This window comes from Miniopterus natalensis, chromosome 17 (assembly GCF_054644295.1).
Source record: "Miniopterus natalensis isolate mMinNat1 chromosome 17, mMinNat1.hap1, whole genome shotgun sequence".
In the NCBI taxonomy this organism is placed as follows: Eukaryota; Metazoa; Chordata; class Mammalia; order Chiroptera; family Miniopteridae; genus Miniopterus; species Miniopterus natalensis.
The window spans coordinates 12,730,519-12,751,244 of record NC_142097.1 but is presented as its reverse complement, the minus strand read 5'-3'; the positions used below and the strand labels follow the sequence as shown (position 1 = coordinate 12,751,244).

Genomic DNA, 20,726 nt, shown 5'->3' with positions numbered 1-20,726 from the left:
TGAGTGATGTTAAAGCAAAGGTGGGGCAGCTGCCCTCCAACCTGCTGAAGGAAACTGTAACATCTGCCTTTGAATTCTGAGATTCCAGTTTTCTATAAACACAGAATTGAGAGTGAAGAGCCCAGGAGTTTTTGGTCACAGCTTCACTGCATGACTACAAGGGAGCCATCACCCCTATCCCTTGCTTGCTTAGCTCCAGGACAAGCTGTGATCTAATAGACCCCTACACAGGCTGGGGCCTGTGTCTGTCCAAAAAGCTACAGTGCTCCTTGGTACCCCTCAAGAGCACTTTCTACTATCAGAGGCCCCAGATTCCTGTAAGTAGGCAGCAGACACTGCTCCCAACATCACTCACTGGAGGGCGCGCTCAGTGTGCACGCCAGACTCTGCACTTGCACGAGAGGAAGGACATTACTGACCACCTTCCTCAAGGTGACCCTGTGAGCTAAAAGGACCATGGTCATTTCCATGTTATAGATCCAGACACTGAGGCACAGAAATTATGACATTTGCCCAATACTGTCAGTTAACAATGGCAAAGCAGAACTAAAACCCAGTGCTCTTCCCTCGGTGGGCAAAAATGGGGCAAGTCGATGCGTGCCTGGTTCCTGTTCATAGTCACATACTATGACATAATATGCCTAGTGGTCATCTCAAGGGTGGTTATTTGGGTTACTTGGGAGCACTTAACAGTTCCAATTAACCATGAGAAAAGCCACCAGAGAAGCAATATCTCACCACAGCTGGTCTGAAGTAGGGGGTCAGCCAAATGGACGGGTAAAGGGGGAGTACATTAGTTCAAGAGAGTAGGAGGGCCAGCTGAGCCGCTAGATTTGTACAGTTCGTGCAGGGTCTCTACAGGTCCCTAAATTTTAATTTGCAAGACCCTAACCCTTCCTTAGTATTCTATGAAACCACAGTGCCAGTCCTCCCTCCAGCTCAAGACCAGCAGAAACCTCGCCACGGGTGGATCTCCTGAGTTGCTCCTCAGTAACAGAGCCAGAGGGAATTTCCAGGGTCTCTTGGAGAGCACCAGTGGGGTCAGGTGACTGAAACTGCAGCTGTGACCGTGCACACTGCCATGAGCTGCAGCTGGGCCAAGAGCACAGTAAATCCAGGCAGCTGGTCATTAGGCCTAAAATAGCTACTTTTTGACTGCTGTCAATAGTGTTTCTGAAAAGTGCTAGAAATTCAAACTTTCCTAGAGGGTAATTGTTAAACTTATTCACATGTCAGGAGTTTTAAAAATGTTTGTTTTTAGTGCTTATTGGCACTTCTGCATTAAAAGTAACTACAAATGTGTTATTAAAGTTTCCACTTTAAATGCACGATTTTACCTCATTTTATTATAAGGAATTGTTACAGAAAATGCAAATGTCAATATTTGAAAAATACATTCCATTACATGGACTCCAAAGAAACAATGCTGATAAGCGCCATGGTCCTATACGATGCCATCATCCCACACTGAACACCCCAAATGGCTTGAAAGCCAAGGTGATCAACCCAAATGTGTTGCTGCAGTTTCTGCCCAGCTATCGCCCTCTCTTGGTAACAGCCGACTCTACACATCTGCCGAAAAAGGACAAGCCATTAAGTCAGTCTGCCAACTTGAGACTTCCCAGCTACAGAAAACCAATGCTGTCAATTGTAACAGGTTAATATATTATTTATGCCACACAAAAAAGGAAACATACAGGCAATGATCTTCCAAAAAAAGTCTTTAAGGCATCTATGATAACTTCTGGGAATTTAATAAATGCTTAGTTGATATCTTGTCAAATAATCAGCTCTTCACTAAGTTATTTCCACAAAACGAGAATGTGGCCTCCAAACTTCTTTCAGAAGTCTCCCCTCTGCCTCCTCTCCCAGCTGGGAGTGGGAGCGCTGCTGCTTTGGATCAGGAGGCTCTGGGCTGGCAGTGCCCAGTTCTGGGGCTTGTCCTGAGGGAAGCAATCCCAGGTCCTGAAAGAAACTTTGTTGCAGGAGCTCCTTGTCTCAGCCTGTAAACTCCAAGTGGGTGTGTCGGTGGAAGCTGTATTTACCTGCTCAGGCCGTCACCTGGGGTGTTAGGTTGCCTTTCATGTCTAAGCAGTACGTAGTCCAACAGTGTTCTTTCTCCACATTAAAGGAACCTAGATGGAGATCAAGGCTCTCCCCTCCCAAGACTTCCCCTCCACTTCATGCCTGTAGACAAGATTAGCACAATACCATTCAGCACAACAGGTGGGGGACGTGGGTTGGGAGTGGTGGGGATCCCACATGCAGGGACCCCATTCAGGGAGAAGAGTGAGGGAGCTGAGCGGGGGGCAGAGATGACTCGGGGCTCTGAGGTAGAGACCGACAGGCACAGGGACCCCACTCTTGGAGAGAGAATGGCAGGTGAACTGAGCAATCGAAGCCAGCCTCGGCTAAATTGGGAATTGGGGTTGACAGTGCACAGGCAACAAACTCCAAATGGAACACAGGTTCTAATACATCGTTCACTGAGACACCACTAAAAACATAACTGAAAATTAAAAAGCCCTACGTGTAGGCACTTAAGTTTGTGGGAAATTTCTGTGTTAGAGAAATTAGCAAGTTAGTTTAGGCATTGGATTCATATATAGCACATGGTTTGTACCTTCGTCTTTAAAAAAACTGTTAAGAATACACTGTAATAAATCTAGTGACGAGCAAGAGGCAGTTAAAAAGCTAATTCAGCAAAACAACGTGACTGATGCAGCAAATCACATTTCAGTACAGTTTATTCTTCCTGTTCTCATTCACAATTGGCAACTTTCTGAATGAATAAAATTGAGTTTTTGCTACTAGTATTTAAGTTACGAATTAAAATTTAACAGGATGAGCCAGGGAGTTCTGTGGTCAAGTCTTGTCATCTTGGAGAGCACAAAGGGGACTGAGAGGTGTCAAGTCCCAGCCAGGCAGTATATGGGACGGGCCACCAGGGCAGCCGCCACTCAGGGGATCCGTAGAGTGGGGCCCAGTGAGCATCAGCTGGTCAGGAGATTTCCTAGACTGTGGAAGGTGCTTCTCCTAGGTCTGCAAGACTGCCGATGCGGAACTCAGTGTCCCCTGGTCCACGGCTGCTCAGTACCATAGCTGTCCCTAGACTCAACATATTCTAAACATGATTTTAAGATTTTCAGTGCAATTAGAGGCAGGATTGTTATTGAAATTGGTATTGTAGGGCAGGGCAGGACAATCAGCCTCATCCCTGATTGATTTCCCATCCTCTCCACCACAGATGTTAAAAGAACAAGTATAAAAGTAGCAACCACCTCAATTCATATCTGGAGCACAACTATCTTACTTTACAATTAAAGAATCAAGCCAACTAAGCCCTACTTCCTTGTGGCCCTCTCAGGTCACAGAAAATGGAAACTGACCACACGCCTCACATGGTCAAATGTTTGCCAAGACTAGTTGTTTTTCCATAAAAATTCTATATGAAGTATGTCACAGACTTTTAGTTCCCCAACTCTTCTAATTTTCTTTTAAACATTGTGCACAAGCTCATATTAACATAAAAAGCATATATATCTTATAAATCACAGAAATATTAAAAAAAAGTAGCACTCTGGTTTATCAGCTCATTTTACACACATATTTAGGCAACAGAATGTATAAATCTACAGCAACATAGAGGACATACCACTATCCAAAAAACAAACAAACAAGCAGGCTGTTGCAAAAAATACTTAGTCCCTTTTACACACATATCCATACTTCATTAATGCAAAAAAATGTAGTGGTTATTAAGTGAAAAATCATTTATGATTGAGATTGTTAATCTCTGAGTATAACTGTGTAACACATATTGTTCATCTCAGAGTTGTCTTTTTTTTTTTTTTAAAGCAGTGGTAAAAGTTTCTCTTTAAATGTGCACTTTTTAAAAAACTGGCCAAACTTTGAAAAGAAGTTTAACACCTCAGGGTTAATATACGTACAAGCAGTGACTAAGCCCCCATAAGCTCTGGGGGCCTCATTCAGCATCCAAGCCAGCGCCTTCCAAAACCAGGTCACACGTTTGGCCAGGGCCTTCAGCTATGGGCTCTTAGGGGGCAGGTGAGCTACACAGAATGGGATCAACAGCATTCACCGCATAACTAGGGAAGGTTTCAGCAAGAAGCACTCATGTCAAGGGGATGGGACCTTCCACCTGAGGCTGGAGATCCCCCTTCTCATCCCCTGGCCTGTGTGACTCTTGCTCCAAATGATACTCTGCAGGAGGCTCTCCTTTAAGACTTAGTGTGAGCTCAGGTCCCGTCACAGCTGATCATTAGAATCATTGATGCATGGGTTTATTTTCTGAATATGGGTTTTAAAATTGGAATCATCAATAATGCAGCTATATAAAAAGTGCAGCACACTGAAAGTGCATTTCCTCCACCACTCCCTAGTGGCAGAGTGACTGAGGACTCCACAGATAGGACATGGCAAGATGAGAGAGGACACGGCTGCCAGGAGGTGTCAAGCTGCCAAACTGCATTACTGACACCCAAGTAGCATGAATACTGGTAAAGCTTTCAGTTGTTAAGGCCACGATTTTTCAGCTCTCATCTTTGAACCCTGTTTAGAAAGATTTCACCTCTTTTAAAAGGGGTAGCTCACTATAAATACAGCTTAGCTTTAAAAAAAAAACAAGACTTCAGGGCAAGAGGATCCTGTAATCTTTATGAAAACACTGTGCAGAAAAGTCCAAAGCCACTTACCCTAGAGTAAAGCCAGCTCTCATGGAGCAGCTAGACACCAGCCTCCTACTGTTAGGCTCTGCCTGGTAAGTCCGCCCAGGCAGGAAGACTTCATGAATGCTCTGAGATGGACACTAGGCTACTGGAAGGGAAAATGGTTTTCAAAGTGTTCTTATATGTTGCTAGCAGAATGGGGTCTAATTCCTATCACATTTACCACTTAGGCTAATGGCCTGGTCCAATCAGTGAGACACCTAGTGAACTCGATCACAGTCTGACACACTGACAATCATACAGAATCATCTGAAATGGGATCTATCACACCATGGTCCTTAATTGTTTGTTCCAGTCTACTGCCACAGGAAGACGACAGCCAGCTCCTGCTCTGGGTGGGGTCAGGCTGGTGAGCAGAGCAACTGCTGGGGAGGTGACTGGGGAGGTGGCCTGGACCCTCCTAGGGTCTTACTAAGAGACCCCGCCCAGAGTCAGTACATCAAAGCAAATGTTGCAAACTCGCACAGGCTTGTTCAGATCAAACTTTATAATGGGAATCTCCTTGGTTGAACATTTATGGCAAAGAAGACGTCCGCAGTGACGACTGTGGAAGCAAAGAAAGGAAGTGTGAGAGGGTTACTAGGGAGCAGGCTGCTTCCCAGTGCAGGGGACAACCACACTCCCAGCCAAATTCTACCAATGCATGTATAACTTTCAGTCTATGAAAACAAAATTCTAGCCAATAGTTAACTTAGAGTGATGCTGGAGAAGGCTCGCTCTTTAAAGATCAAGTAGAGACTCAGTAACAGCCAAAGAACCATCTCGTTTTCATGGGAAAAGCCCCTCATTCTTGGTGGAGCAACGGGTGCTCCAGCTGGGAAGCACTTTCTAGGAGGGAGTAACTGGGCTCAGCTCGGTCTCAAGCAGAAAGCCTGAGAAAGACAGCAGAGGCCTGACAGGCTCCCTGGGGCCTGTGAATCCAGCAATCATCAGGAAAGCCAGCAGTCTGAGTGCCCCTGCCCTCCCTATAGCATTACAGGGGTACATAGCCCTGCCCTTTCAGCACTCCATTTGGTCAAGTTTTGCCCAGGAGAGTCCAGGACCCTGGCAAGGTTATGGCTTATCATGGAAAAGGTAGAAGCAGAAGTCCCCTCACTCCTCTGGCCGGTGGTGCTGGGGGTCTCACCAGTGATGTTTGCGAGTCGTGACTCCAAACTTGGCAGTGCACTCGTAGCAGTTGGAGCCGTCACACCACGGTGGCTCCTTGGATAGCATGTCTGTAACACAGGCAGGAGGAGACGCGTTCCTGTCAGTGATTGTGCCAGGCAAGACTCGGAGCTTACAAAGGAGCAGGGAAACAGACCAGTAAACAAAGCAACACACTGCAGAGTGACGTGAGGGACGAAGGAGCAATACACTCAACTCGGTCAGGGAAAGCTGCACAGAGGAGAATCTGGAGAAGCAGCACCTGCCAGGCCGACTGGGAGAAGGAAACGGTATCAGGGTAGCGAAGCTGCAGTTTGTGGAGGAAATACACGGCTGGAGTGTGAGGCACAGTGAGGAGGCAGAGACCACATGGTAAGGGGAACAGAGAGGAGGAGACCAAGTCGAGAAACTGAGGACACAGAATCTGTAGATTTAGCGAGTGGGTGGGGGCAGGGTAAGGGAGGCAGGGAGCAGGAAGGAGACGATGGTGATCAGGTTTCTAGATGGAGTGATGCAGTCTGTGGTGGGATGACCGGCACAGAAAAGACATAAAAGAACCAGAGCAGAGATGAGCTCAGTTTTGGGTCTGCGGAAGCTGTGGGGCATTTGGGCTGGGAGTTATCAGTGTAGATAATAGCAACAATCACAAGTATTTATTTAGTGATCGCTAGCTGTATGCCAGGCGCTGCTCTGAGTGCTCTGTAAAGACACAGTAGACAGCTCACCACAGGGAGGAGGCAGCACACGAACCAGTCATTACTGAGCACCTTCGACACGCCCGCACTGCACTGGGCTCCTGAAAGACTGACCAAGTGCACGCAAATAGCAGACCAGGTATCAAAGAATCACTGTGCTTCAGCACGGGCTCTGCTACACATCAGTTTTGTGACCTTGGGGAAGTCACATGCACCAAAACCACACAGCTACTGTGTATTTCTGAGCTCATCTCTCTGTCCATACCATGGGGCTAACAACCCTGTCCTGTGCCTACTGTGGGTGATGACAGCACAGTGACACGCAGGCACTCGAGGCATGCTGCCTCTCTGCCACCTCAGTGGGGATGAGCAAAGGCTTGCAGATATGAAATCATCAAGAGTGCAGCGCTTCTCCTCACAGAAGGGAACAGAAAACAGAGAGCGAGTGGGGCTAAAGCAGAAGGCTACTCTGAAGGAGGCAGAGAGTCCAGGCAGCTGAAGGATGAAGGCACAGATGAGCAGCCGGGACCCAAGGGAAGGGTGACCTGCACGGAGCTGATGGAGTTCTGGTAGCATCAGGGAAGTGGGAAATGACAGGGCCTCAAAGCGAGCACCCTGGAGAAGACTGTGAACAGTGACCCTCCCAGCACTGCCCCAAGGCCCTTCACGGCAGTCACAGAAAAGGTCCTGTGTGGTGCCTGGAAAACCACTGGTTCAGACGCTGAAGCCAGTGATCATGAGACTTAGAGATCACCAACATATCTAGACGATCAACACTGCACTGCACCTGCAGTGAAAGAGCAGGAAGGCGCCACTCACCTAACAGTCTGAACAAAAGCTGCTTGGTGGCAACCTGGTAGTTGAAAATGTTCACTCCTTGGTTGTTATTCACCCCGAGGCGAGCCCCAGATCGGACGATGGCACGGCACAGGTTGGCATTCCCCTTCATGTACGCTAACAGCAGCACTGGAAAACAAAACCACAGGTAGGGCTACTTCCCACTCAGGCCGAGCCTGGCACTGCCAACGGGCTGGCAGAGGACAGCTGAAGGCAGGACTCCTGGGAGGACATCTGTTAGGACAGTCCCCACTGGTACACAGGAGCCCTGTGGCTCTACCGAGACCCTCACAGAGGACCTGCAGCATCTTCCCGTCAAGGACCCGTCCATGAGCCAGGGATGCCAGAGCAGCTCCAGCTCCAGTGAGACACTCCTGCTCATTCACAGCTTTGGCTTTGAGGGAACTAAGGAGGGATCAGGCATGGAGGGAAAAGCACACCACTGTCTCAGCTGCTTTCCTCTGGCATGAAACACCAGGACAGAGCTCTTCACACGCTATAACTACACTTAAAGACCTGTGAGGGATGTGCACAGGCAGAAAAAAGTCAGTATGGGGAGCACGTTCCAGCAAATTCTTCCACCCCATGGGGCCTTTCTTCTATGCAGATGCAGGCCCAGTGGGAACCCAGGCTCTGGCCAGGCCATCCTGCTGGCCCTTTTTACTAACAATTACAGCTAACAGTAGCTCCTTTTTGCTTACCTTTACCAGACACTTTTTTTCAGTTCTTTCATTCAATTCTCTAAATAACCCAGTAAGATGAGGGCTATTATTTCAAATGGAGAAATGGGCATAGAGAAGTTGCAGAACTCACCCAGAATCACCCGCTAGAATATGACAGAGCGAGGTGTCTGTCACCAGGCCTGCTACCTAATTCAGCACCTGCCTGCCTGCCTGTTTACCTGCTCCTGGAAAATGGTGCTCACTGGAGTAGGTGCTGGGTCCAGCAGCTCACTCCCAGGGCTGACTCCTCTGGAGCTCAGGCTCATCACTGCTGGCTTAAAAAACACATTGTGTATCAAGACCAAGAACTCTTCTTGAGGCCAAGGACTGATGGTAAAATATTTGGTCCTGTGCTAAAGTTCAGGACACCCCTTGGTGACTGCATTGCTGCCCAAGGCCATGGCGGCTCTGTGTGGCATGAGGGCAAATGAATGGGGTGCAGCAGCCCAGTGCTCAGAAAGCCCTGCACGGGGAAGATTTGGGTTTCATCTCTGTCTCCTTACTTGAAAACTGGGGACACACTACTGTACTGCTTACCTTACAGGGGTGCTGTGAGTATTCAACAAGAGAATGAATATAAAAGTATATATTTTTTAAAAGCTATGAAAGCTACACAGATTAACATAGTGACTGTTTGTAGCAAGAGCAACACTGTGAGGCCTATTCTTTAACCCCCTCGCTAGGAGGTCAGCCCTATCTGTATAAAACTTGCCACTTTTCCAAAGAATGTCAACACACCCGTAGCCCACTTCCTCCTCCTAAAGCCTCTGGGAGGTGGTTATATTTTATTTCTCTCCTGGGGTTTGGGAGCTTGGGGGGGACCCTCACTGCCTGGATAAGAGGTCCATGAGGGCAACAAAAACAGGCGGGCAGGCCTGTCCGGACATGGGCATGGCTTTGGGGCACTAGATGCACATCATGTGTGCTGTGCCTAAGTCAGACACTGCTATTTCCATAGCAGGGATCACTGACAGATGCTCAGAGCCCAGTGGAAATACACTGGGCTGAAAGCACTTCAACAGCGACATGTGTGCCTGGGCTCTTGTTTTTCCAGGAAGCAAGGAATACAAGTGAGACAGGACACACAAACAGCTTGTTACATACCCGTGTTTCCTTCTGCATCTGGTTTATCTAGAGGATACTCAGGCATGCACTCTAAGAAGAGATCAAAGATGGCTGCTGCATTCTCTTTGCCATATTGTCCCAAAATGTGCAATGGCGACTGGCCTCTGACAAAACAAGTCGAAAAGTTAGGTATGTATCTGCCACAGCCATTATCCATAAAAGAAATGGAAGTTTCTCAACTCTGTGATGCTGGATAAATCAAAAGACACATAATAGGTCATAAAAGGTTTTCCTAAAAAGTATTTTTCAGAAAAAGAAAAATTCCAGGGCACCAAAGGCTGGTCCAGTGCCCTAGTGGCCAATTCTGCAGCGTGCACCTGGGGCTAATGCGAGACGCCAGTGACTGCCAGCTCTGACGGGCAGGCCAGGCACGTGGAGCACTGGCCTCTGCTCGGGACCACACACACTCACCTCAGATTAAAGGCTTCGGCATCCACAGTGCACTCTGTCAGGAGGACCCGGATGTTGTTGAGCCGACCGTGCATGACAGCGAGATGGAGAGCTAGGGAATAAAGCCTCTTATTGCAAAGCCCAGAGGCACACGCAGGAAACCTTGACTGCCCCGCACCCTCACAGGCCTTGCCCTACAAAGGACTCAGCCAGAGCAGCCACGGTACACTCACAGAGCCACCCTTTCCAGTCTTTGCCACCCCCAAGGAGTCATAAATACAACCTTACAAGACTGCTTTCTGCTTCCACAGTTACCCAAAGATGAGGTTTAATGTTTCACAAGAAGCCACTTTTGGCTTCTAGGGTTACCATCCAGATTGGGAGGCTGCCCAGGGCCCGGTCAGCGGCATGCTGTATGCCTGGCCCAGAGCCTGCCTGCCCTGGAACTCTCTGCTCCTGTGAAAGCCGGCCTCCCGAGGGGGAGCAAACCCGCGGGTGCAGTGCACCTCCACCTGGATGGAGGGACTGCTGAAGGCACTCAGCGCTGGACAAAGGGGAATGACTGGGGCTTACCATTATTCCCATTCTCATCCACAGCACCAAAGTCCACCCCATTCTCCAAGAGGACCGAGCAGATGGTGGGGAGGTCCTGCTGGGCAGCGAGGTGCAGGGCGGTCTGGCGGTGCTTGGTTAATTCATTCACTTTGGCTCCTGCAAGAAGCTGTTGAAGTTGATTACATGAGCAGCCTCTTTACCACAACCAAGCAAGGTCCCACTTAAGGAGGCCAGCCTGCCTGTCCCTGACATCCAGAGTCTGCCTCACATACACTCCTCGCATAAGCCAGCAAAACTTGTCCCAAGGGCAAACCAACAATTATCAGAATGTTAAAAAGCCATTCCTTAGGACACATAAATTCTACTTGTAAGATTCCAGTATATAAAATTACACAAGACTGCAGTGATACTCATCACTGCACTGTTAAGAATGTCCACTACTTCTAAAAGTAAAACTAAGCTGCAAAAAGGATTTAACTATGGAAATGATAATATACACAAGACAACAGGCAGCTATCCAAGATGGTAAAAATACACGGTTTAACTTGGAAGGGTGTTACGTATGACACAGTAAGTCTGAAAAGGCAAATTAGAGGACAGTAGGATAGGATGGTTCATTTGGAGAGAGAGGAGAGAAAACATCGATGGGCGGCCTTCTGACCAGGCATCGAACCCGAAGCCTAGGTATGTGTCCTGACTGGGAATTGAACCCACGACCCTTCAGTCCACAGGACGATGCTCCAACCAACTGAGCCACACTGGCCAGGGCAAGCATGTACCAGTTTTATATTATTTTTTAAAAGAAAGAAAATAACAAAATATATAGAATCAAAGGCAGGAACAACCTTTATATAATTATTCATTTAGTATCTGAAATTCATTCATCATCCACTTTCTGACAAAGTTTCACAGACGGCTGCTATTAACAGAGAAGAATCTGTAGTTTGCAGTAAAAGCCCAATTTGCCTTCAGTGAGGGCTGAGGCTACCTGGTTCCTGTCTGTGTATGCAGGCACTTTGCCTCTGGGAAACACCAGGCTCTGGTTAGCTGCTATGCTTCTGACCCTGACTTCCAAAGTCCCAGACTCTCCAAATCTCTGAGTGCCCAGTTGAGTCACTCATAGGTCCAGATAGGACATAGCACAGAGGGGTATTCATGGTCACAGTGCTAGGGATCATAGCTAACCCCAAGGTTGGTTAACTGAGGGGGGGGAGGGGAGCCTGGGTAAAGGCTTTACTGAATGCGAACAGGTTCTAACATTAAGCTGTATCAATTCAAAGAGGGAGGGCTGGATGGTCACTGTTGGGAAGATCAGCTATTTCTACTATCACTGTGAGCTCAGAATTTAGTAAGGCAGAGGCATGACCCTGGGGAAGGGCCATCATCCTCAAACCTGCCCAGGCTGTCAGTGTGGCCGGCAGACTGATGAACATGTGCCCTGATTCTACTCTGAGACCCGCCTCTGCCTCCTTAGTTGTTCCCCACGTCCAGTCTATCCTGGCATCCATCCAACCCACCTCCGCAGTCATTCACTGTCTGTCTCTCACTGCTATTGCCTCCCCTAGGCCTCTTCAGTGGTGACCCTGCCCCCAAGCCCTTGCATCCCCACCCCCAAGATAAATGATCTCTCAGCATTAACACCCTGCAAGTTATTAGGTTTTTAAAAAAGTATTTTCAAAAACAAAAATGGCAGTGGACCAAACGCTGGTCAAGTGCCTCAGTGGTCAGTTCTGAGCATGTACCTGGGACTGAGGGGGAAGCACCAACAACTGCCAGCTCCTAGGGGCCAGACAGGTGACATGAGGCCTAGTCTTGGCTCTGGACCATGCTCTCAGCTCAAACACTTATAATGGTTTCTCCACTGTTGAAAGGATAAAGGCTGCTCACAGGTCTTGATCTGAAATATGACTCTCCACAATCTGGTCTCTACCTGCTTCTCCAACATCTCCACTCTCTGTCCAAATTCCAATGAAACTTTTCCACTTAAAATAGACCACTGGAGTTCCCAGTCTCTATATCTTTGCCCAGACCCTTCTCCTGCCTGTGTGGCATTATATTGTACTAGAAAAGGCAAGCTTTGGAGTCAAACAGAAATAACTAAAATCCCAGCCATTCGACTGACTAGTTATTAATCTTGGGGGGCAAAATTCTTTCTGAGCTTAAATTTTCTCCTTTGTAAAATGTAAAAAATGTCCTATACCCTTCTGGGTGGTTTTGCAAATTAAGAGGCAGTAAGCTCCTTGATATCAGTCTGGGCAATTTTTTTGGATCTGACTCCAAAAGCAAAAATAAACAAGTAGGACTCCAAAATAACTCTGCAAAGCAAAGCAAATGATCAACAAAATGAAAAGGCAACCTACTGAATGGGAGAAAACATTTGCAAATCATGTATCTGATAAGGGTTAATATCCAAAATATGTAAAGAGCTCATACAACTGAGGAACAAAAAACCCAACAGCCCGGCCGGCGTGGCTCAGCGGTTGAGCATCGACCTATGATCCAGGAGATGGAGGTTCAATTCCCAGTCAGGGCACATGCCAGGGTTTCAGGCTTGATCCCCAGCAGGGGGCGTGCAGGAGGCAGCCGATCAGTGACTCTCTCATCATTGATGTTTCTATCTCTCTCTCTCTCCTTTCCTCTCTCTGAAATCAATAAAGATATATTTAAAAAATAAAAAACACACAAAAAAGCCCCAAGCTCATAGACACAGAGAACAGACTGGTAGTTGCCAGAGGATGGGGTAGGCAAAATGGGTGAAGGGGGTCAAAATGGACAAACTTCCAGTTAAAAAATAAGTCATGGGGATGTAACGCATAACATGGTTATTATAGTTAATACTATTGTTGTATATTTGAAAGTTGCTAAGAGAGTAAGTCTTAAAAGACCTCATCACAAGAAGAAAATTTTTTTCTAACTATGTAATGGTGACAGATGTTAATTAGACTTATTGTGGTGGTCATTTTGCAATATATACAAAGAGATACGAATGGATCAATATGTTGTATACCTGATACTAATGTTGTGTGTTAATTATACCTCAATGAAAAAATTAAAAGGAAAGAGCTCACTGGAAAGCCCCATTTGAGTGCCTGACACAGAGCAGGCGAACAACAGAAGTGATCTCCTTTCCCTAAATGCTCCCACCTGCCTCTACCACCCCAATCCTGCTTTCCCTCACAGCCTCATTCCAGCATCTGCTGGGCACTTAGGATATGCTGCCCATTGACACACCTGCTTCCCTGAGTGTAGCATCTCACTCCCCGAATTCATACTGGCCTTTCACAATAACTGGAAAACACCCAGGATGAGAGATTCTGCACACACTCTACCACATGCTTTGTCTACATGTTACATGCAATAATGTTTTGGTAACACTTACCAAATTGCGGACAATAATCTCTGAGCCTGCTTGGACAGCAAGGTGCAAAGGGGTCAACTTGGAAGCATCCTGGACTCTGGAATTCACATTAGCCTGGACGCTGATTAGGAACAGGACACTTTCAATATCAGAGTTCTGAACTGCCACGTGAAGAAAATTTCGGCCCTTGTTATCCACCTGAGGCAAGAAGTGGGAACCAACATGAGTGGACTCCCCGTACAAGAGTGGCTCCCTGAGCACCTGCGGACTTCACTGACCACTGGAGAGGTCATGGTGTGTCCTTCCCTCAGTTCCAGGAAGCCCCAAGCTCCAAACAGACCACTCGACGTATCTGTGCACGTGACCGTGTGTACATGGCCATCCTCATGGGCAGGAACAGGGAGCCACTGCACTGACCCCAGCTGTGCTGGCACCCTCCTGCAGCAGGAGCCAGACTTGGAAAGCCAAGAAAGAGACAACTTGAAGTACAGGGAAAGGAAGGCATCAAAATATTGGGACGCTCAGGGAAAGGCAAAGGTGGAGACTAGCCTTGGGCATCCCTTGCTTTGGCTAAAACAAGCACCCAGCATCCTAACCCCACAGCTACAATGCCAGCCTGGCCCTGAGCAATCAGACAAATCTTCAGGAATTTCAGAAAGTCTCCTCTTTTATAGAGCCACAGGATACTAGTACATATGGGGAGGCAGCCAACAGTGTGCCCAGGCTTTGCTTCACTGATGTAAAGCTGACAAAAGCTCATTCAAATCAAACTACAGAGAACATTATAGTTGTAAGAGCTGTCACATCAGTGTGAGGGCTCAGTAAATAGTGAGGGAGACACCAAGAGGCTACATACATACTACACACACCCTACACGGCATATGCCTGTGTCACAGCAATGTCCCTGCAAAGGACTCTGGTCAACAGTACCAGTTTCCTACCAGACTGAGAGGACACATGAGATGACATGCCCATTCATGAACATTTTACATATCTGAGCAATGGTGAGGCTCAACCTGCACAGTGTAGTCATCCTACGTGAAGGCTGAAGAAACAGGACGGACAAAGCCTGCGTATCAAGCACAGTCTTCAGCTATGTTTGATCTCATTTTGTTCAGGTCCCAAGTTCCCATTTACCTTCCCAAATGGCTATTCAAAATCTTGGCAATATTCTAAGTGCTAAGTGGAGACTCTCAAGGGTCTGTAGGACTCACTTAACAAACCTATCCCAGCTTCCACCTCAGATCAGGTGCTATCATTTCCCACCCAAGCCAGTGATTCAGGCCAACAGTTCACCATTCACAAAGAACAGGAAAACTGAGCCTGCTAAGCTGAATGCTAGTAACGTAATCCCTCTAAAACACTCAGAAAGTTGCCCCAATATCACACCAAAAGCTCAAGTTCAATTTCAAATTTTTAAACACATTCATTACTAGAGCAATTAAACCACCAAGCAAAAAGCAAAGAGTGGCCTCACTTGTATATGTGACGGAATTCCTATTAATGGGTGCAGCCACCTCAGCTTCCTTCCATATGTGACACTGTTCATTAGGTGGCTGACACACAGGGCAGAACAGTCTAATCTCATCCGGCACTCACAGGATATCTAAACGGCCAAGTTTTAAGAAAGGGGAGTGTAACTTCAAAACAATGTCTTTACACAGAAGAGACTCTATAACTGGAGACATATGGTTAGCCTCCATGGAACAGGCTCTGCTGCGCTCAGAACACCGTGGAGAATGTTGGGTGCTGGTCACTTACCTGCTCCGCAGCCCCAGACTCTCGTTTCAGGATGGCCTCGGCTGCCTTGTTGTTTTTGTAGGTCATGGCGCAGGCAAAAGGGGTCAGCCCTTGTCTGTCTCGCACATTCAAGTGTATGTCAGGGTGAGAAATTAACAACTGAATGATGACACTGTGTTGGTTGCTAATGGCTACATGGACAGGCGCTCTCCCTTCTGCATCCTACGGGGACAAGGCACAGATTTCAATGTCCAAATGAAAGATAAAATTCAGGAAAAATATAAAGGGGGATAACTTTTATATCAGATTTGGTTCTGAGGATCAATACTGCCACCCTGTGTTTGAAATCAGCTCTTAGGCCAAACACAGATGACTAAAAGCCATCCTCCAGTGACCCAGAGGCACAAACACATTTGTTTAGAGATCTGCAGTCAACCTCACCTCTCAGTTATACCACTCCTCATCTGACTACAGGGCAGCGTACAGAAATCTTCATAGGCTAGAACACTGGAAAGCATCAAGGACCATAACTCAGGGATGCTCAACTGAGCTACTGAAACGTTTTCCTAAACATTTCCCACTTACGCTCAATGATGGAACTATATTCCAACAAACCTATCATAAGTGGAAAATCTTTTAAGTCAAAAATGCATTAACACACCCAACCTACAGAACACCATAGCTTAGCCTAGCCTACCTTAAATGTGCTCAGAACACACTAGCGTCCAACTGAGCAAAATAATCTAATGCTATCTCATGTAATTTATTAGATTACACATATTACTTTCATACTATCATAACACTGAAAAATCATTAAGTCAAACCATCGTAAGTTGGGGGATGTCTGTCTATATGCAGCTTGGGACTAGAATAACCTCTCACTGGAAATCCGTAACTGGCACAGAAGGCAATGAAAAGTTTAAGGACCAAGGCACAAAAAAGAAAAGCCTTAACACGAAGTTGTTAAAATGACTAGGCAGGCTGCATGACAGAGAAGGTCACTTCATCTGTCCGCAGCTTAGCCCCACTGGTGTAAAGCAGAGGCCCAGGACTGGAGAATCTGCAAGGTCCCTTTGCCACAGGAGGGTATTGTCACTAACTCTGTGGTTACCATCACTCTCTCTGGAAAAGAGAATCTCTCCATACCTGTGCATTTACATTGGCACCAAACTCCAGAAGACACTGTACCGTCTCTTCCAGTCCCCAGGAGGCTGCCAAATGCAAGGGGGTCTGCCCATCTCTGGCCTCTTCCTCTCCTTCCCCATTAGCACCAGGCTGCCTGGGACTATTCACATCGCAGCCACTGAAGAGAAGGGGAAATGAAAGGAAGGCTTCAAGTGCCAGGCTTCCACCCAGCCTAAAGGGATGCAGATAAATATACAGCGGCTGCCTCATCCATCCAACAAAAAGCTGCTGTGCCAAGGATTGCTGTCCATGGTCCTTGGCCTCCAATGCTAGTGTCTAGATCCCATTCCCACAGTCTTCTGCATTTGGTCTTGGGGACAACCTGGCATCAGAACTCTTTAAATCTCTGCAGGAGATGTGCAAGCATTTAGTTTGTGAACCACTGCTCCGAAGGTTTCCTGAGTAACCCTGCCTCCCACACAGCCTGTACTAAGAGGCCATGGAGCCTGTTATGCACCATGTATCTTGGTGGGGTCCTGCAGAGGCCATTCGGTCATCTCCCCGCCCGGCCTCCTGGCTTCACTGATTTGACTATGGGCAGCCTGCAGAAGCTGACAGTCTGATCTAGGCACTCAAGCTCCTCTCCTCACAAGTGAGTCAGGTCTAGATAGACAGTGACCCTCTAACAGCCTTAATTAGGAAAGTCAAGCCAACAAGACTGTAGCCAACTGTTGCAAACTGCATCCCTACTGTGTGCAATATGCGGAATAAAAAAGATTTGAAGAGATACTTAGGCGTTTCGGACCTGCGGATAAGAAAGCAGGCAATGGACTCATTGTTTTCATCAATGGCTCTGTGCAGGAGTGTCTGAAGACACCCGCTAGGTCCTGGACCCCAACATGTGGCATCACAACCATGTCTGACCTGCAGAAAAACATGTTACTCACAAACACTGTCTGGCAAAGGTGAAAACTTTTATTACTATCTCTGAGCTCTATACACATCACTAGATTCATTTTTCAGGCAAGATACAGCTGGTAATTAATTGATAATTATTTTAATCTATATCATTCATTAGTTTTACAAACACTGATTAAAATCTGCTCTGTGCAAGTGTGCACTAGTCCTTGAAGTGGTGTGTTTGGGAAATATAAGGGAGATGTGTTTAATTAGTGACCTCTAGAGCTATGTTTTAGAAGGACTAGAAAACACAGACAAGTGCATACACGTATACACACACGCACATGCCCTCCCAGTAACACAGACCAGTAATTAACAGGTAAAATCAGTAACAACTGGGTGAAAGCCCCAGGTACAAAATGCTTTACTGTCACATTTCAGATCCTTCACAAAGCTAAGTAACTGCCAGGGTTACCTCTGCTTTTGGAGCCTATCTTCTGAACAAGAGAGACAAACCTGAGATTTGGGAATGTGTTGCTCTGGCGACAGCGAGGGTAGCCCACATCAAACCATACACCTAGGAGAAGGCTCCTGGAAATGCCTTAGCACCTCACTTCTTGACAGTTTTCTTGATAAAGACAGCCTATAAAAGGATCAGCCAAGACTATGCTGAACTGTAGGTTTCTTTAGTGTGACTTTCTACTGCTCGTCCTTGACTCAGTTTGCTACTTGGCAGATCTCTTGCTCCTTGTGACTGCTATGTAGGTACCAAATCCATCTCTGACACAAAACATCACCATGTATAAACAGAGGCTAAAGCTGAGTTTGTCTCACCAGAGTAGATGCGATGTCCTCCAGATTATTTGCCAACGCAAGCCACAGCGGGGGGTTCCCCTTCTCATCTGGCACAGACATGTCAGCTCCGCGGGTGCATATGGCATCCACTACAAGCGGAAGCTGATTTCTGATGGCCAGCTGCAGGGCTGTCTCCCCATCTTGAGTCCTGATAAAACACACAGACCAAAACCAACATTTGTAATTAAAGCCAAATGACAAAGGGAGCCCTTCTGGGCATTCCAGAGGCCCAAGTGCACTGTTATCCCCTAAACATAGTTCACTCACATTCATTAATATTCTTTCAGAGAAATACAACCTATCAATAGCATCTGTCCCAGACCTTTTAAAAAATATAGCCATGCCATCCTATGTCACAGAAAAGGTAACGGCCCCACATCTCAGGGTGTTGAAATCTCAAAGGCATAGAGCTGCTTTTAACAGCATCTTAATAAAATGCCACCCCATCTATCCACTTGACAAAATGCTTCATTCACTCAGTCATTCAGGATCACTTGGCATTGGAGATAAATTCCTTTGAAGATACAAAACAATAAAAGTTTAACTGTGTATATTTTCTCCTCAAGCCTTTTTGACAGCTCATTTGTTGGCATGTTCTTCATTATAACTGAAATTCTTACTCAAACCTGACGTTAGAGTGTCTTCTTCAATGAGACAGTGCAATATTGCGCGCTGGTCTGGCAAGGTTCAAACAAGAGCTCAACTGTATGGTTCCACCCAGTCACAGCACGCACCTGTGCTTCAGAGTCACTGCTCCCCTTCCTTTATTGAACAAGAACAGTATGCTCTACAAGCAAGGCTGTGCTATCAAACCACCTCAACTCAATGTGACCTGGTGTTGCGGCTATTGCTGCCCACCTGACGTTTATGTCCGCTTGGTGCTCCAGGAGAAAGAGCGCGCTCTTGCTATCCTGCCTCTGCATGGCCATGTGCAGCAGCGTCTGCCCGTCCGACATGGTGTCGTTGATGCACGCCCCAGAGCCCAGCAGCTGGGCTGCGATCGTGTGCATGCCTGGGAAATAAGCCCTGATTAAGGCATGCCCAGTTGTCCCCACTTCTCCAACATCTTACTACAACAAACACCCTCTCCACTTCTCAAAGCTGGCAGTTTTCCACTAGGTAGTACAGGCTTAACCCAAACAGAATGGCTATTTTACAACCAAATGATTAGCTCCAAGCCCTCCGCTCCTCCCCCCCCCCCCGCCTCCTGGGGGTACATCTCTGCAGATATCAACAGCCTCTGGCACCACCTTACCTGTCCATAATGCCAGGCCCAGCACAGTCTGGTCTCGGGAATCCTTGAGGCTGAAGTCCGGAATAATTTGCAAATTGTTGGTGGCATGGAGAGCATTAGCTAAATTTTTTTAAAGGAAAAGAATACTTGATTTCACCATCCTATGGATCTCATTTAAAGTATCCAAGAGAAAAAGAACTCAGTTTCAAACTGACTGGCTAAAATACGAACTGATAAATCTTCTTGTGGAGAGTGGAAGCCCAGAAATCTAGTATTTTGAGCAAGCGGAAAATGAAAATTTTTAACGCTCAAAACACTGACTCTTCATAAGATGACAGCAGCCTCCACATGTGGGAAGCAGGATCAAAACCGTGCCCTAAGAGTTTTCCTCACGCCAAGTCCTACCACCTGACCATTCCGCGAGGACCAAGAAAGGCGCCGGCTACCTAAACCCCACTTCCTTCCACAGCGGCGCTAAAACTGTGCCCTCGCCGGGGTGCAGGCAGGAGTAAAATTGATTTCAGGACAGGAGAGGATGACGAGGCGACTTCCTGAGGGAAACAGGAACCCCCAATGCAGGGGCTTCCTGGGCCCCTCTTTTTGGCTCCTTTCTCATGGTTCATCTGCCAGGGTGGCTGAGGCAGATGAGAGGACTGGTGGCCCATGGAGGGCCTGCCACAGCAGAGTTCTCCAAGACAGAGCTCACGCCAAAGCAAAGCTTTGCTTGACTTCCACTGAAATGCTGGGAAAATACCCCCAAATAAGGGAGTAGTCATCACAGGTCCTAACACCTTAACGGTGGGTGAAATGGGTAGGCCCCATCCTGAAAATGTACACTGTAGTTGGGAGCCAGACTATATGCTTAACTAGTCTGACCTGAAAAACTCACCAGAGAAAGAAACATCAACTCCGTAATTAACTACTCAGAACCACCGTTCACAGATAAAACCACCCTTCACAGGCGGCAATTCCCCACCACCCACCTTTTTGCTCCAGGATGACAGACACCACATCTGGGTGATTATAGGCAATGGCCATGTGCAGCGGCGTCTGCAGATAGACACTGCCTATGGAGTTGGCCAGAGATGCAGCCTCCTTCTGCAAAGGGGGAGCTTCCTCGGTCTGCAGGTTTGGGTTGGCACCTTGCTGCAGCAGCTCTGCAGTGAGGTTGGCCAGGCCATGCCGACATGCTGTGTGCAATGGGGTTTCTCCCTGGACAGAAACAAATGACCCAAATCAGAGCACTTTCAGGCTGGGAGTTCCCTTCACAGCCTAAGTGCTAAAACTCAGGTCCTC

The 20,726-nt window shown here is 47.2% G+C and overlaps 1 protein-coding gene across 3 annotated transcripts in view; it reads right to left on the bottom strand.

The window, feature by feature from the left end:
- Positions 1-1,326: 1,326 nt before the first annotated feature.
- ANKFY1 (ankyrin repeat and FYVE domain containing 1) overlaps positions 1,327-20,726 on the bottom strand; it is a 76,359-nt gene continuing 56,959 nt past the window's right edge. For all 3 annotated transcript variants that reach the window (XM_016200950.2, XM_016200951.2, XM_087825945.1), the window contains 14 exons: positions 20,414-20,642; positions 19,452-19,550; positions 19,055-19,208; positions 18,176-18,344; positions 17,247-17,365; positions 16,463-16,619; positions 15,338-15,538; positions 13,598-13,774; positions 10,237-10,384; positions 9,685-9,775; positions 9,253-9,377; positions 7,409-7,555; positions 5,875-5,965; positions 1,327-5,292 (listed from right to left, as the gene is read on the bottom strand). In XM_016200950.2, the coding sequence (XP_016056436.1) occupies positions 5,160-5,292; positions 5,875-5,965; positions 7,409-7,555; positions 9,253-9,377; positions 9,685-9,775; positions 10,237-10,384; positions 13,598-13,774; positions 15,338-15,538; positions 16,463-16,619; positions 17,247-17,365; positions 18,176-18,344; positions 19,055-19,208; positions 19,452-19,550; positions 20,414-20,642 (2,040 nt within the window). In that variant the 3' untranslated portion in view covers positions 1,327-5,159. The remainder of the gene's footprint in view (positions 5,293-5,874; positions 5,966-7,408; positions 7,556-9,252; positions 9,378-9,684; positions 9,776-10,236; positions 10,385-13,597; positions 13,775-15,337; positions 15,539-16,462; positions 16,620-17,246; positions 17,366-18,175; positions 18,345-19,054; positions 19,209-19,451; positions 19,551-20,413; positions 20,643-20,726) is intronic.